An 18374-nucleotide genomic window follows, 5' to 3' on the forward strand; every position below is an offset into this window, starting at 1 on the left:
AGACAGGCAAGGGTCGGCAACAGCCTGTACGTCTTTGTTGCCAACAGGAGATCAATAAACAAGGAAAACCGCTGGAACTCTTGAGACATGAAGAAACTAAGACGAACTGGCAACGAGGGACAGGGACACACAGACTATATACACACAAGGTGATGAGGAACAGGTGACAACAATCATGACTGGACAGGTGACAACAATCATGACGGGACAAACAATCAACGAGGCGGAGCACACACTAGGGCGTGACGTGTCTGAAACGAGAGGAGAGATGAGTAAACAAACACAACACAGAACATAGATAACGACAACACAGGGGAAACATAAACTATCTCACAGGACGGGACTTGACAAATTGTGTCTCAGCGAAACCCTGCATATGGTTGCAGCTTAAATATGGTGGTAACGTAAATAAGGTATGTATTCTACTGCAGCCATCCTGTTGCTTTTTATTCAACTCTGAGGTTGATGATTGATTTGAGTAAATGTTCTCAATGAGGAACCATCAGCATGTTATTATTTCTCCCTGTTTTTACGGGGTGTCACACACATACATGACATGTTCGAACACACAGGTATTTCCCCGCCTCCATCTGAACTTGATAGACCGACGCAAAATGACAGCTAGGAAGCCACTCCTCAGCACACCTTGTTCTGGTGATAACGAAAGTATCACATGACACGTCTTTCTCTTAGTGTGCTAGTGGTTGTGAGAGAAAGCAAACAAAATGGCAGAGGCTATTTTCAAGAAAGAAGAGGACTCCTTCACATGTCCAGTCTGTCTAGATCTGCTGAAGGATCCAGTGTCTATTCCCTGTGGACATAATTTCTGCATGAGGTGCATTGATGGCTGCTGGGATCAGGAGGATCAGAGAGGAGTCTACAGCTGCCCCCTGTGCAAAGACACCTTCACTTCCAGACCTAAACTAAAAAAAAATCCCCTGATTGCTGAAATGGTGGAGACATTTATGAAGACCAGAATCCAAGCTTCTCCTATTACTCCCTCTAATGTCGGACCTGGAGATGTGGAGTGTGACGTCTGCACTGGAAGAAAACTCAAAGCTGTCAAATCCTGTCTGGAATGTCTGGTTTCATACTGTGAAACTCACTACAAAGCTCACAATGAACTTAATCCTGGACGAAAACACAAGGTGATTGATGCCACAGGCCAGCTACAGGACAGGATCTGCTCTCATCATAAGAAGGTTTTTGAAATATTTTGTCGAACCGATCAAAATTGTATCTGCTATCTGTGCACGATGGACGAACATAGAGGCCATGACACAGTCACCACTGCAGCAGAATGGACAGACAAACAGGTCAGTACTCGAGCTATATGAGTGTCCAACATTTCTATGAGGGCTCTTATACGTACTAACTGTGAATGTAATAGCCTACTATAACTACAAGCATACTCTTTCACCTTTAAGGCTGGCTGTTTCTGCAATGACAAAGAGAAAGGAAGAATCAGGAAATGATTTTCAGTAGCAAGGTCCAGTGTTGTGCTGTAAAAACAGTGAACCATTAACCTGTCGGCTTCAAAATGAACACAGTTTTACCTTGCAAGATAATGTTCTGTTCTGTTTAATAGATTCTGAGCCAGCTTGACACGTTTTTGCTGTTTAATAACAGTGCTCCACTTGAACATTCAGATTTTCACTTGAAGATGATAACGACTGCTTCAATGTGTCATTAAATCTCATGAAAAGACTTAAATATACTTAAAGGATTTTGCTTATAAATGTCCAGTTGTCTTGTGATATTTGATAATTATTGTTGTAAATAATCCACCAATATTATTGTGAAAAGAGTCTGCTTTGTTTTTGTCTTTTAAACAGAGGCAGTTGGGGCAGACCCAGAGGAGATTCCAGCAGAGAATCAAGGAGAGAGAGAATGAGCTGCAGGAGCTGAGGAAGGCTGTGGAGACCCTCAAGGTGAGAACTGACCACATAAGACTCAGCAATCAATTGTTATTGTGTTATCACCATCTCTACATGATACAGACTATCATGGAAAGACATGGTTTGGCAGGATTTGCCCTTGGTCATTTGATCAAGAAGAGCTAGTCACACCACAAGTGAGTTTGTTCCTTCACTTACCTCTGTGGGTCTCCTGCCACCCTCCTTTTTGTGTCTCCTAACAGAGCTCTGCACAGACAGCAGTGGAGGACAGTGATAGGATCTTTACTGAGATGATCCGGTCCATTGAGAGAAGGTGCTCTGAGGTGAAAGAGCTGATCAGAGCTCAGGAGAAGGCTGAGGTGAGTCGGGCTGAAGGACTCCTGAAGCGACTGGAGGAGGAGATTGCTGAGCTGAAGAGGAGAGATGCTGAGCTGGAGCAGCTTTCACACACAGAGGATCACATCCATTTGATTAAGGTAGCAGCATTTAAAATAAAGCATCCATGTCGGTTAAAGAGAGGAAAAAGGCATAATTTCTAAATATAGTTCTATTCACATACTTAACACATGAGTACATGCACACTAAACCAACTCAATTCACCCGTCATGTCTGCAGCCTTTGGGGAAACACAGACCTGGCTGAATATTCAGGAGGTCTGCCTTACCTTTTATGTATTTTTCTCTGTAGAATTTCTAACCAATCAGAGACTCTCCTCGCTCTAAAGACTTACCCAGCATGACCTTCACCCAAAGCTTCTCTTTTGAGGCTGTGAAGGAATCTGTCTCTGCAGTGAAGGTGCAGCTGGAGGAGAAACTGGATGACATCTTCAGGCAGGAAGTTGTCAGGATATCTGCAGCAGGTGGATACAAATGTAGAACTGACTCAATGATGAATTCCTTATTTCAAAGTTTGAGAACACAAGGATCCCACTTCATTTTGATGTATTTTTCTGTATGTATCAACAGTGACGAATATCCAGATCATCCAGACTTTAGCATGTGAGTCTCTCGCTCTCTCTTTCTCTCTCTCTCTCCCTCTCTATCTGTCTCTCGCTCTCTCTATCTGTCTCACACACACAAATGAACACACGCACACACACACACACACACACACACACACACACACGCACACGCACACGCACACACACACACACACACACACACACACACACACACACACACACACAGTATCAATAGTTATTACACTGTTCAGGTTTGTAGCCCTCTGAGTTCTAGTTTGCTGAAGTCATCTGATGAAATATGGTGTTTTCACTTCATGTGTCTGTATTAGCATTTACACTATGAGTTAAACTCCATTTGAAATTTGATCTCAGTTTTGGGTTGAGGCATTAGACACATCATTAAACATGTTGTGAACAGGGTTTAGGTAATATTCCTGGACACCAGTGACAATTTTATGTTATATTTATTTTATATTATAAGCACTGTAAAGCTGAATAACCCTTAGTAAAGGGTTAACCCTGGGTGAATGAGTGTCTCTGTGTTGGGATCCCAGATGCTGATCCTGAGCTCCCAGTCAGAAGAACAAACAGTAAGGGGCTGCTGCCACCATTGAGTAAGTCATTACTGACTGATTCTAACAGCCTCTAAGCCTTTACATCAGGGGTCTAGCACAGAAATAATAGTTTGACGTTTTATTTTATTTTTTTATACGTATGTTTATTGAGCATCAACGATACAAGATGAGGACATAAAAAAGATACTATACAATGCTCACATTTTTCCCAATTTTACAATTAACAGTACCCTCCACCCCCCCTCCCACACACCCACCGACACCTCAAACCCCTGTAGAGGTCACACCCCTACCTGTCTCTAGGTGAAGGGAAAAGAAAAATGAGAAAAGAGAAGGAAAGAAAAAAAGAGAAAAAAGGGAAAGAAAAAAAAAGATAGACATTTTTTTTTATAATAAAACACAGAGAGAGTAAACTAAAGAAATACTAACATTTTGGAGTTTGACGGTTTCTTATCACTGAGGTGTGGTTGGGCTCCAGAGTTTGGAATAATGGCCTTGATCAAGGATGTGCACCGGAGTGGGATAAGGTTGCTCGGGCAACTGCCCGTTTGCCCTCCTCAACTGAAGTTGCCCCTCCGAAGGAAATATTCTGTATATATTTGAGATCAGGGGACGGGGGCGTGGCAGCAACGGTTAGTGAGAGTTTAAAATGATATAGGCAAAATTTGCGATCAAATGATAGGGGCGTGGCATATCATTCCAAGACACAGTAAGGTGTGAGACTGAATGGCTGCGCCCAGGCAAACTCTGGATCCTATTTTGTGGATATTCTCCAGAGTTCATATCTGAAAGAGCCTAAAGACTAATACTCTCAACTGATTGTAGCCACTATGTCTGCAATTAGGTTGTGTTCATGAATACATTTAATGGTTTAAGAACTGAAGGACTTTTAAATGCCCTTACCATCCTAATGAAGATGAGTGTCTCTGTATTGAGTGCATCTCCGTCTTCTCTTGTCAGTAAACTAACTTTATTGAGTGCATAATTGAACCCCACCTCATTTACTTATTTTCTAACATATGTTATGTTTGGGTCTGCTGGACCCATATTTCATAAAGGTTTAAACTGTAGGAGACAGATCACCTCGTAAATATTTGAAACTCCTCATATATCTAAACAGAGTTGCAGTCATTTGCAGTTGCAGTCATATTTAAAGCATGGGAATCTTTCCTCTCCCTCCATTTTGTTTTGTGTGTATTTATTTATGAATTCTTGTGGTTGTGATAATAATAACAAATACTGTTGTGGTTCCAACAGACCTGTGAACACCCTGAGTCTAAGAAACATATGAACACAGCAGGAGAGTCAGCATTCTTTATATATGAGAATATGAAAAATTAGCTTGTTGTGTTGTTTATGAATGCCCTTCTCACTCAGTTAAAAGGGCTGTAATGTGATGTTTTCTGTCTCAGTGTCTGAAGTCCAGGCTGTTTTTCCTGAACCAGCGACCAGAGAGGAGTTCTCACAGTGTAAGTTGGAGATAAAGACATGCAAGCTATAACACACACAACGTGCACACGCACATGCACACACAGGGATACACTCACATGCATAAAATCATGAACATAGTAGCAAACCCACATACAACCCCCCCCCACCCCTATTAGAGCCAGCACAATGGCGACAGGGGTAAGGAAAGACTCCCTTTTGATCAAGAATAAACCTTAAGCAGAACCGGGGTACATAAGGGGGGACCCATCTGCTTGGAGCCGGCAGACTTTCACCTACAAACACACTGGAACACTTTCACACTCCTATATCCAAACATCATTCATTCATAAAATGAGCTACCTTAAGCCAAACACACAAACTCTCTTTTACACTCACTCTCACACACACACACACACACACACACACACACACACACACACACACACACACACACACACACACACACACACACACACACACACACACACACACACACACACACACACACACACACACACACACACACACACGCATACAAAACCATGCTCACTTTTGAACATTTGGATACAGACATTCACACATGTACACCTGCGCAAACATGTACAGAATCACACACAAAAACAAATCTCACTTATATGTGAAACATTCCCTCACCGAATAAATCACAGAGATAAATCTCAGTCCCCACACGCAAATATTCATATAAAATAACAACAACAACCACACACACACACACACCTAACCTGACATAAATACCTAAGTTTGTCCTGTCTTCTCCTCCATCAGACTCCTGTCACTTCACACTGGATCCAAACACAGCATACAGACACCTCCATCTGTCTGATGGGAACAGGAGGGTGGAGAGGAGAGATAAGGTCCAGTCATATCCTGATCATCCAGAGAGATTTGATAAGTATTATCAGGTGCTGTGTAGAGAGGGTGTGTCTGGACGCTGCTACTGGGAGGTTGAGTGGAGTGGGGTTGTGGGGGTTGGTATATCAGTCTCATATAAAAGCATTAGCAGGAGAGGAGGGGGTAATGAGTCTGGGTTTGGATCTAATGATCAGTCCTGGAGACTGTTCCTCTCCCCCAGCAGCTCCTTTTTCAGACACAATAATAAAGAGACTAAACTCCCTCTAGTGGCCAGCTCCAGAATAGGAGTGTATGTGGATCACAGGGCAGGAACTCTGGCCTTCTACAGCATCTCTGACACAATGACCCTCCTGTACAGAGTCCAGACCACATTCACTCACACACTCTACCCTGGGTTTACCTATTGGGGTTCTGGATCAGTGAAGCTGCTGTGACTGACATTTATAGATGCTGTTAGCAAATCTTACACATCACATAAGGGGTGTCAAACTCACTTTAGTAAAGGGGCTACATACTGCACACTTTGATCTCAAATGGGCCAGAGCAGTAAAATCATAGCATAAAAACTCATACATGATGACAATATTTCTCTATGTTTAAATCATTGGTGAAGGTTTTCGGAGGATAAACCCTATTTTAAGGTCTTTCTACAATAAACTATAAACACAAAGACCAAAAACTCAGACATCAGCCTACTGTTTATCTGCCTGGGCTCTCCTCTGCAGAAAGCTCAATACATCTGTGCTTTGTGGCTTTGTATCTTATTTTATTTAAAATGCAAAGTAGCGATTAAATTGTAAAACTAGACTCACAAGCATTAAAGTGCTGTTTTGGAGTAATTTGATTTGTGTGTGTTTCTGTGTTTGTGCTTGCTCTGTGAAATGCTGCCTGCTCTCCGCTGTCCCTCCCCTTCTGGGGCAGTGCTGCAAACACCAATTGCTATGGAAACACTAATGAGCGTAAGCGACACAGGACAAAGTTAACATTGGGAGATTGGGCAGTTTTAGAAATCTGCCTAGCAACCCGTGACCAAGAAAAAAGAAATCATACAGATCGTACTCAGAAAGATCTATGCCACTAACGTTACTCAATAGCTATCGCTAGTTTTCTACTGCTTTGGAACCAGCCTCCGTGTTTCAAGGTGCAGCCTGAAAAAAATTCTGTTAATACGACAACATTTTATGTAAGTTTTGTTCATTTAGCAGCATGATTTGTTGCTTTTATTTGTTTCAGTTGTGCCTTTCATTTAAGGTTGTATCCGTGTGCCACAAGCTTGATAAAAAAATGCAAGTTATTTGAACTATGTGTACTTTGTGCAATTTTCATCCTTTTTTTTAACTAATACATAATGTTCATCTGCACATTCACATTCTCTCTGTGTAGATACTGCCTGTGTGATTACAAACCACTTCATGAAAATAGCAAATGAAAAAGATTGCTATTTAAAGCCATAACCGGGGGAAACAAAATGCAAGCTTGACCCCAAAACATTTGCACACAAGATTCAACCCACAAGTGAAATTCAAAACGCCTTACACAAGATGGAAAGATAGGTCCACTCGAAGAGATGCTCCACTCAAAGAGATGTCTTACAGCTTTTGTTCTTTTTGTCCACACCTCCCCCGTCTTCTCGCTGTATTGTCTCTGATGAGTCTCACAGCTCACAGGAAATTATATTTCATGTCACGCTCATGTCAGTCCCGTCTCATTTAGAGTTCAAAATGTTTCGAGCTGCAGTTGTAGTGTTTCTTTAAAGCTCAGTTTCACCTGGAGTCCCTCATTAAATAGTACATGATATGCTTCTTTGATCCACAGTGTACATTTGTCCAATTGTGTTCATACTGAAATGAGCGAAAGAAATCTGAGCTGCTTCAATTAGAAGTTTCAATTTAATCAATTATGTAGCAATAATCTGCCAAGATCAGTATTCATTGAAACTCTAAGAAACGATTAAGCTCACACTCTCCATTTCAACAATGCAGAAAGAAATTGGTTGAATTTTTGAAGGTTTGCTCTTGCAATAACTGCCCAACTTGTATTTCATATAATGTTTCTAACCACAACACAATTAAAGGTGTTTACTGGAGAGTTCTTTTCAAAATACAGCTTGCAGCTTATTGATACAAAGTTCAATTCCACTTCAGTTCGTTTAGAATCAATGAACCTCCCAAAGCATTAAACCACTAGAGGAGCCCAGCAAGACTGTGAGCTGGGGCTTAACATTGTTGCTACGGTGTCTGCGGTGGGACATTCTGAACCGCGATATCAACATCACAGCCACGCTCTGCCCGTCACCACAATCTTTTCACAGCACCACGCTGCCGGTGGCGCAGTGGTTGGCGGGGATGCCGATGCGGCGGTGGCGGCAGGTGAACATCTTACGCAGCTCGGGGGGGAAGCGGTCGTGCAGCCTGGCGTACAGGAAGGGGTTGCAGCAGGACGAGCTCATGGCGCACAGGTGGCACAGCAGCTGGATGATCAGGAAGAAGCGCTTGTTGATCAGGTCGATGTTGATGTCGCGCAGCACGTTGAACACGCTGATGGGCAGCCAGCAGACGGCGAACGCCGCCACCACCAGCGCCACCAGGCGGAAGGTCTTGCGCTTGCGGGCGTGCTGCGCCTCCGCCTGGCTCTGGGTGCGGTGGCCCGGCACCAGGCAGTTGCGCAGCTTGACGGAGATGCACAGGTAGGAGATGCAGAGCGTGGAGAGCGGCAGCACGTAGGTGATGAAGAGCATGCTGTAGGCGTAGGCCAGCCGCTGGCGCTGACGGCTGATCCAGAACTCCTCGCAGATGGTGAAGCCCTCGTCCCTGAACTCCACGTGGTAGGTGTGCACCACGGCCGGTGCCACCAGGCCGCAGGAGAGCAGCCAGATCCCCGACAGCAGGTAGGTGCAGCCCACCACCGATATGCGCTTTTTCAGCGGGTGCACAGTAGCGTAGTACCTAGAGGGATGATGTACAAGAGCATGATGGACATAGTCAGAGAGAATGTTCTAGAACTGTCAGAGAGAATGGTCTAGTTCTGTCAGAGAGAATGTTCTAGTACTGTCAGAGAGAATGATCTAGTACTGTCAGAGAGAATGGTCTAGTACTGTCAGAGAGAATGTTCCAGTACTGTCAGAGAGAATGGTCTAGTTCTGTCAGAGAGAATGTTCTAGTACTGTCAGAGAGAATGTTCTAGTACTGTCAGAGAGAATGGTCTAGTTCTGTCAGAGAGAATGGTCTAGTACTGTCAGAGAGAATGTTCCAGTACTGTCAGAGAGAATGGTCTAGTTCTGTCAGAGAGAATGTTCTAGTACTGTCAGAGAGAATGGTCTAGTTCTGTCAGAGAGAATGTTCTAGTACTGTCAGAGAGAATGGTCTAGTACTGTCAGAGAGAATGTTCCAGTACTGTCAGAGAGAATGGTCTAGTTCTGTCAGAGAGAATGTTCTAGTACTGTCAGAGAGAATGTTCTAGTACTGTCAGAGAGAATGGTCTAGTACTGTCAGAGTTGCACAGCAGGCTGCTTTTCAGAGTGTGGATAAAGATTACCTTCAGGCTGTCTGTAAAGAAAGGCTGTGCTTGAATGTTACATTTTTCCAGAAGCAGTTGTATCTCAAACTGGTAAGACCACACACACCATGTACTAAGTACTAGCTAGTACCACCAGGGGGAGTTCCAGGGAATGGGCACTTACTGTCAGTTCCTTTGACTTCTCACAATAAACACTAGTTGGTCTGGGGTACCATCATCAACTTATGACTATCAGTGATCATTTCAGCAGGAGGACCTCTTGATACTTGTCAGAAACTAGATGGGGGCACTGGCACTTTTCATAGAGCACCTTAGTTGGTCTGTTGAAACATTTTCACTAAATGCTGACTTTAGAAAAAGCCAATGCAATGTTAATGAAATAATATAATATAATATTTGAGTGAATTAAATGAGAAAACAGAGAAAAAGTCTGTAAAGGATCGGTACAGCTGCTGTAGTACAAACAAGGCTGACTTCAGTCAGTTTTTATTGTCGCACAAACGACACACAGCAACACACACGTGCATATATAGGTGGCGACACAGGAAACAAACACAAACACACGCAGACCGAGGTCCCAGTGAATTTACTCTCTGCTTTTATCCCATCCAGGACTGTCCTTCCTCCAGGACCCCAGGAGCAGTGTGCAGCCTTTAGGTGCCCGGGGACCAAGTCAACTGATCCTTCTTGGTCAGGGACAGACAGTAACATCGGCTGCAGCAGGAACAATGGGAGTGGCTCTTGAGTTGGTGCTGGGACCTGCTGCAGTAGGAGGGATTAGTGTTGCACCGTGGGAACTGGCATCAGACTTCTCCCAGAAGCACTTGGGTAGGGTACGTAGGGTAGTGGAGCAGAGAAAAAGACAAAGCTGTGTTAGATTTAGGCTTATTTCATACATCAGACCATAACCTAACCTACCAGACCACATCTCAAATAGGCCCCATTCTTAGTTTGAATAGCAACAGGAGAGAGCAGTCAGGATTGGCTCCTGGGCTTTTGTCTATGTTGAGAGCCATCAGACATGGATCCTGGCTTTTGTGTGTTTTTGATAAGAGAGATATTAGACCCTGATTGTTGGCCTTTGTCCACAGCCACGACAAGATGGTTGAAGCCAAACATATTAACATCTATATGGCCCTACCTGGCCATAGCCCTTGTAATAAATGTAGCTTATTTGAGTTCCAAGGAAGCTTATCACCTAAATAAGTGACTTATTATTTGTCAGTGTAGCCTGAGCCCATGTGGCTCTGGAAGAAGGGACAGAAAGAGAAATAATAAGCGTGACAAAAAATGAAATGACCACAGACCCGTGTAGTGGTTTTGTAATTCAGTAATTCAGTGAACACCAAGCCACCTAGGACACAGCGATGAATGTGACTTTGGATGCAATGATCAGTCCTGGAAGCTGAACTGCTCCAAATCTGCTTACTCTTTCACACACACACACACACACACACACACACACACACACACACACACACACACACACACACGCACACACTGACACACACACACACACACACACACACACACACACACACACACGTGACAAGTTGTCACAAGCTAAACGGATGATAAACTAAGGGTCACAAGGTAAGAATTATGTGATAAAGATAGCAGAATCATACGGTCATGAGATCAGTTTACAGTAAAACCAATAAAAACTTGTATTGTCTTAAAAGGAGTTCAAATGCAAAACGTCTTTAATTCATTAATTGTCCCTATTCGTTATTATTCAGAGCTGTGGTTTAATGGTATTATCAGTTGGTATTATTCAGTTATCGTTGCATGCTGTTTACTGGCAGCGGTAAAGAAAATGAGAATTATGTCTCAGGGAAACGCTGCATATGGTTGTAGCTTAAATATGGCTGTAACATAAATTAGGTTAGAATTCTACTGCAGCCAACCTGTTGCTTGTTGGTAAACTCAGTGTTTGATGATTAATTCAAGTAAATGTTCTCACTGAGGAATAATCAGCTTGTTTTTCAGCTTGTATTTATCCATGCTTTTCAGGGGTGTACCACACACACACACAAACACACGCACACAAACGTACACACCTATTTCCCTGACTCCATTTGAACATTTAAACTGGACTGCAAAGGTCGACGCATAATGACAACTAGGAGGCCACTCCTCAGCACTCCTTGTTCTGGTGATAACTTAAGTATCACTTGGCAGGTCTTTCTCTCCGTGTGCTTGTGATTTTGGTTGTGAGAGAAAGCACACAAAATGGCAGAGTCAGTTTTAAAGAAAGAAGAGGACTACTTCACATGTCCAGTCTGTCTAGATCTGCTGAAGGATCCAGTGTCTATTCCTTGTGGACATAATTTCTGCATGAGGTGCATTGAGGGCTGCTGGGATCAGGAGGATCAGAGAGGAGTCTACAGCTGCCCCCTGTGCAAAGACACCTTCACTTCCAGACCTACACTCTTCAAAAATCCCCTGATTGCTGAATTGGTGGAGACATTTAGTAAGACCAGAATCCACGCTTCTCCTATTACTCCCTCTAATGCTGGACCTGGAGACGTGGAGTGTGACGTCTGCACTGGTAGAAAACTCAAAGCTGTGAAGTCCTGTCTGGAATGTCTGGTGTCATACTGTAAAACTCACTACAAAGCTCACAATGAACTTATTCCTGGACGAAAACACAAGGTGATTGATGCCACAGGCCAGCTACAGGACAGGATCTGTTCTCATCATAAGAAGGTTTTTGAAATATTTTGTCGAACCGATCAGAGTTGTATCTGCTATGTGTGCACGATGGACGAACATAAAGGCCATGACACAGTCACTGCTGCAGCAGAACGGACAGACAAACAGGTCAGTACTGGAGCTACATATGTGACCAACATTTCAATGAGGGCTCTTATACATACATAGGGCCCTATCTTGCACCCAGCGCAATTGACATTGTCACCGACGCATGTATCATTCCTATCTTGCACCCGGCGCACAGCGCGATTTTCCCTCCAGAGGCGCGCTTCGAAATGAACTTGCGTCGACATGGGCGGGGGCGGAACAGAGAAGGCGTTTCTCTGGCGCAAGTGGTATTTTGCAGTTTCAAAACAACGCCGTGCGCCGTGCGCCATTGACCAAAAAAAAGCTGGTCTAATGTGAGGCGCAATGTCTAAAGTCTGTAACGCGTATTCAGAACGCTATTTTAAGGGCGCATGTGCTTGCCCGCACAGTATAGGACCTGTAGGCTACACTTTACTTCTGTCGTCTTCACGAGAGATTTACACCAATTGTTTGGCAAGCCATATATAATTACAAGGAAAATAAAGTATTTACCACATGAGGAAATCATTGTGATATCCGTATCCAAGACATTTAAAAACTAGGCATACATCTAGCGTACACAATTGACCCAAATGATTCAGGTTAATTGAAGCTGCGTGACATTTGATTTATTGTATGGCTTTGTTGCATTTATTTAATGCCAGTATTATTATAAATCTTGTAAACTCATCTCTGTGTATGTGGACTTTATTTATGTACCTTGGGTTTGGTCAGCTGGTGCACTGGCTTGGGTGCCGATTTCCATGCCCCCAAATCCCTGCACGCTCTCAGGCGTGAGGGTAGACGTGGCGATGTCCTCTGCTGCCGTCAGATCCTGGGTCGAGGCAGATCCACCTCCCGTGAAGGCACGAGAACGTGTGTTACCTTCCAGCTTGGATGTCCCACGTCTCCGGACGTCATTATAGCGTTTTCGGCAACGTTTTCGGGTGCCCCGTTGCAGAAACAATCACGGCAATATCTTGACATGCTTGCTTGACTGCTTACTTTTGGAGGGTTTCTCGCATCCCCATATATATCTATCTCCCGGCTTTTTACAAAGCCATACAATAAATCAAATGTCACGCAGCTTCAATTAACCTGAATCATTTGGGTCAATGTGTAGGCTACATGTATGCTTATTTTTTAAATATCTTGGATATGGATATCACAATGATTTCCTCAAGTGGTAAATACTTTATTTTCCTTGTAATTATATATGGCCAAAAAATGTGTGTAAATCTCACGTCGGTCTCCTCGGCTGTGAACTTCTCCGGTCTTCCACCAGGTAATTCCGCCATCAAAATAACAAGCCGCTATGGACTATGCGCTTCTCGCTCTTAAAGGGAATGTGAAATGACGCTCGGATTGGTTTATTGCATATTACGCCCAAACCACACCTATGGCTGAGTAACCTCCTTTGGACCAACCCTTTTGACACTTGCGCTGGACGCAAGTGTGTTTTTTCCGCCGTTAAAATAGCAACTGCGCCATAGAGCCGCCCACACAGCTACTTGCGCTTGGCGCCGTCCTACTTGCGTTTCTGATCGGCAAGATAGGGCCCTTAGTGTGAATGTAATACTATAACTACAAGGATAATATTTCTGCAATGACTTTGCCCGTTAGAGAAAGGAAGAATCAGGAAATGAGTTTCAGGTGCAAGGTCCAGTGTTGTGCTGTAAAAAGTGAAACATTAACCTGTCAGCTTCAAAATGAACACAGTTTTGCCTTGCAAGATAATTTAATGTTCTGTTGAATAGATTCTGAGCCAGCTGTTTAATAACTGTCTCATCTTGAACTTGGCCATTGGCTTCATTCAGATTTTCACTTGAAGATGATGATGACTGCTTATATGTGTCATTAAATCTCTTGAAAACACTCAGATGTACTTAAAGGACTTTGCTTATGAATGTTCAGTTGTCGTTTGATATTTGATCATTATTGTTGTAAATAATCCACCAATATTATTGTGAAAAGAGGCAGTTTGTTTTTGTTTTTTAAACAGAGGCAGTTGGGGCAGAACAAGAGGAGATTCAAGCAGAGAATCCAGGAGAGAGAGAAGGAGCTGCAGGAGCTGAGGAAGGCTGTGGAGACTCTCAAGGTGAGAACTGACCACATAGGACAACAGCTGGCTCAGCAATCACTTGTTATTGTGTTATCACCATTATGATACCATCTACTGCAAATATGATACAGACCATCACAGACAGACATGGTTTGGCAGGATTTGCCCTTGGTCATTTGATCAAGAAGGGCCAGTCACACCACAAGTGAGTTTTCTCCTGCACTTACCTCTGTGGGTCTCCTGCCACCCTCCTGTTTGTGTGTCTCCTAACAGAGCTCTGCACAGACAGCAGTGGAGGATAGTGAGAGGATCTTTACTGAGATGATCCGCTCCATTGAGAAAAGGCGCTCTCAGGTGAAAGAGCTGATCAGAGCTCAGGAGAAGGCAGAGGTGAGTCGGGCTGAAGGACTCCTGAAGCGACTGGAGGAGGAGATTTCTGAGCTGAAGAGGATAGATGCTGAGCTGGAGCAGCTTTTACACACAGAGGATCACATCCATTTGATTAAGGTATCAGCATTTAGAATAAAGCATCCATGTGGGTTTAAGAGAGGAAAAAGGCATAATTTCTTGATCTTTAATGTAATATCTTAATGTGTCTAACATATTCACATACCTAAACACATGAGTGCATACACACTAAACCAACTGAATTCACCCATCATGTCTGCAGCCTTTGGGGAAGCACAGAGCTAGGTGAATATTTAGGTGGTCTGCTTCAACTTCTATGTGTTTCTCTCTGTAGAATTTCCCGTCAATCAGAGACTCTCCTCGCTCTAAAGACTTACCCAGCATGACCTTCAACCAAAGCTTCTCTTTTGAGGCTGTGAAGGAATCTGTCTCTGGAGTGAAGGTGCAGCTGGAGGAGAAACTGGATGACATCTTCAGGAAGGAAGTAGTCAGGATATCTACAGCAGGTGGATACAAATGTAGAACTGACTCAATGATCAATTCCTTATTTCAAAGTTTGAGAACACAAGGATCCTACTTCATTTTGATGTATTTGTTTGTATGTCTCAACAGTGATGAATATCCAGATCATCCAGTCTTTAGAATGTGAGTCTCTCTCGCGCTCTTTTCTCTCTCTCTCTCTCTCTCTCTCTCTCCCTCTCTCTCTGTCTCTCTTGCTCTCTCTCTCTGTCACACACACACACACACACACACACACACACACACACACACACACACACACACACACACACACACACACACACACACACACACACACACACACACACACACACAGTATCAATAGTTATTACACTGATCAGTTTTGTAGCCCTCTGAGTTATAGTTTGCTGAAGCCATCTGATGAAAAATGGTGTTTTCATTTTAAGTGTCTGTATTAATATTTACACTATGAGTCAAAACAACATTTTAATTTTCGATCTCAGTTTTGGGTTGAAGCATTAGACACATCAGTAAACATGTTATGAACAAAGTTTAGGTTAACATTCCTGGACACCAATGACAATTTTATGTTATATTCTATTTTATATTATAAGCACTGTAAAGCTGAATAACCCTTAGTAAAGGGTAAACCCTGGGTGAATGAGTGTCTCTGTGTTTGGATCCCAGATGCTGATCCTGAGCTCCCAGTCAGAAGAACAAACAGTAAGGAGCTGCTACCACCAGACAGTAAGTCATTACTGACTGATTCTAACAGCCTCTAAGCCTATACATCAGGGGTCTAGCACAGAAATAATAGTTTGAGGGTTTCTTATCACTGATATAATCTGATCTCAAGAAAACCCTCTTTCAGCTGTGAGACATAGGAGGCATGGAGGTCTGGTTGGGCTCCAGAGTTTGAAATAATTGATATTAATCATGTGTAAATATACCATGAGCTTTATTTATCGAGAGATTAAGAGATATAAGGCCTAACTACTAGATCTTAAAATTAACATTTTGATCAGGGAAAACACAGACAGAACAGAAGCCAATACAGGTTAGAGTTAAATTTCAGGTTCAGAAACAATATCTCTGCAGGCAAACATTTGTTTCCTAAAACAGCATAAATGGTCTGGACAGTTTCCTGCCCCTGTTCAAACACGAGCTCACCTGGGCGTTGTCCTGGCACTGTACTAGGGGGCTGGCAGGGTCATGTCCGCACCATTGACACTGAATTCTACCCCACAAATGAGTGATTCGCTTTACAATTAAAGTTTCAACGCAATGGAAACTAAAGTTGCATCGTTTTTCAACATCAGGGCTGTGATTTCGGACTTAGGCTACTGCTCTCTTCATTATTCCCTATGAACTTCTCTCAAGTTTTATATCATAACATGACATTTAAACAGCATCAGATTTGGGACATATCATTCCAAGACACAGAAAGGTGTGAGACTGAAAGGCTGCACCCAGGCAAACTCTGGATCCTATTTTGTGGATATTCTCCAGAGTTCATATCTGAAAGGGGCTAAAGACATCCCAGTGTACATATTCTAAACTGATTTTACCCACTATGTCTGCAATAAGCATGTGTTCATGAATACATTTAATGGTTTAAAAACTAAAGGACTTTTAAATGCCCTTACCATCCTAATGAAGATGAGTGACTCTATTGAGTGCATCTCCATCTTCTCTTGTCAGTAAACTAACTTTATTGAGTGCATATTGAACCCCACCTCACTTACTTATTTTGTAACATATGTTATGTTTTGGTCTGCTGGACCCATATTTCATAAAGGTTTAAACTGTAGGAGACAGATGCCCTCTGTAATATTTGAAAATACATTCAGACAGAGTTGCAGTCATATGCAGTTGCAGTCATATTTAAAGCATGGGAATCTTTCCTCTCCCTCCATTTTGTTTTGTGTGTATTTATTTATGAATTCTTGTGGTTGTGATAATAATAACAAATACTGTGGTGGTTCCAACAGACCTGTGAACACCCTGAGTCTAAGAAAAATATGAACCCAACAGGAGAGACAGCATTCTTTATATATGAGAATATGAAAAATGAGCTTGTTGTGGTGTTTATGAATGCCCTTCTCACTCAGTTAAATGGGCTGTAATGTGATGTTTTCTGTCTCAGTGTCTCAAGTCCAGGCTGTTTTTCCTGAGCCAGCGACCAGAGAGGAGTTCTCACAGTGTAAGTTAGACATAAAGACATGCAAGCCATCACACATACACGCATATGCACACACAGGGATACACTCACATGCATGATATCATGAGCCCCCCCCCCCCCCACACACACACATACAAACTCACACATCCATTGATGCTTTTGAACTTTTTAATCAAAATTACTTAAAAAAAACAAGTACTTACAGTAACCCAACATCATTCATTCATAGAAAGGGCTACCTTCAGCCAAACACGCACACTGCCTTTTACACAAACACACGCACACGCACATGCACACATGCATACACACACAAACACACACACACACACACATGCACACACACAAACACACACGCACACACACACACACACACACATGCACACACACATACACACACACACACACACACACACAAAGCCATACTCACTTTTGAACTTTTGAATACAGACATTCACACATGTACACTTGCACAAACATATACAGATTCACACATATAAAAACAAATCTCACTTATATGTGAAACATTCCCTCATAGAAGAAATCACAGAAATAAAACTCATCCCCCACACGCAAAGATTCATATAAAATAACAACAACAACCACACACACAGTCCTAACACACACACATAACAAACACACCTGACAAATATAAATACCTAAGTTTGTCCTGTCTTCTCTTCCATCAGACTCCTGTCACTTCACACTGGATCCAAACACAGCAAACAGATACCTCCATCTGTCTGAGGGGAACAGGAGGGTGGAGAGGAGAGCTGAGGCCCAGTCATATCCTGATCATCCAGAGAGATTTCATGTGTGGTCTCAGGTGCTGTGTAGAGAGGGTGTGTCTGGACGCTGCTACTGGGAGGTTGAGTGGAGTGGTATGTGGGGGGTTGATATAGCAGTCTCATATAAAAGAATCAGCAGGAAAGGAAGGCGTATTGAGTGTGGGTTTGGACGTAATGATCAGTCCTGGAGTCTGATCCTCTCCCCCAGCAGCTCCTTTTTCATGCACAGTAATAAAGAGACTAAACTCCCTCTAGTGGCCAGCTCTAGAATAGGAGTGTATGTGGATCACAGGGCAGGAACTCTGGCCTTCTACAGCATCTCTGACACAATGACCCTCCTGCACAGAGTCCAGACCACATTCACTCACACACTCTACCTTGGGTTTGGGCTAGGTTGTGGATCATCAGTGAAGCTGCTGTGA

At 43.0% G+C, this 18374-nt stretch overlaps 3 protein-coding genes across 3 annotated transcripts; 2 read left to right on the forward strand and 1 right to left on the reverse strand.

Moving 5' to 3' along the window:
* Positions 1–725: 725 nt before the first annotated feature.
* On the forward strand, positions 726–6172 carry LOC308375778 (E3 ubiquitin/ISG15 ligase TRIM25-like; the record flags this gene model as incomplete). The annotated part of the gene is made up of 6 exons (XM_080851954.1): positions 726–1316; positions 1836–1931; positions 2141–2374; positions 2694–2757; positions 4847–4903; positions 5652–6172. The coding sequence occupies 6 exons, from the start codon at positions 726–728 to the stop codon at positions 6170–6172; spliced, it is 1563 nt and encodes a 520-aa protein (XP_080708080.1).
* A 1871-nt stretch (positions 6173–8043) lies between these two features.
* LOC308375779 (prolactin-releasing peptide receptor-like) lies at positions 8044–10403 on the reverse strand (the record flags this gene model as incomplete). Its single annotated transcript, XM_080851955.1, has 2 exons — positions 8044–8683; positions 10396–10403. The coding sequence occupies 2 exons, from the start codon at positions 10401–10403 to the stop codon at positions 8044–8046; spliced, it is 648 nt and encodes a 215-aa protein (XP_080708081.1).
* Positions 10404–11486: 1083 nt separating this feature from the next.
* On the forward strand, positions 11487–18374 carry LOC308375780 (tripartite motif-containing protein 16-like; the record flags this gene model as incomplete). Its single annotated transcript, XM_080851956.1, has 7 exons — positions 11487–12077; positions 14038–14133; positions 14371–14604; positions 14840–14989; positions 15673–15732; positions 17146–17188; positions 17854–18374. 7 exons carry the CDS (start codon positions 11487–11489, stop codon positions 18372–18374), a joined length of 1695 nt encoding a protein of 564 aa, XP_080708082.1.

This window comes from Sprattus sprattus, assembly GCF_963457725.1.
Source record: "Sprattus sprattus genome assembly, chromosome: 15".
NCBI classification, from domain to species: Eukaryota; Metazoa; Chordata; class Actinopteri; order Clupeiformes; family Clupeidae; genus Sprattus; species Sprattus sprattus.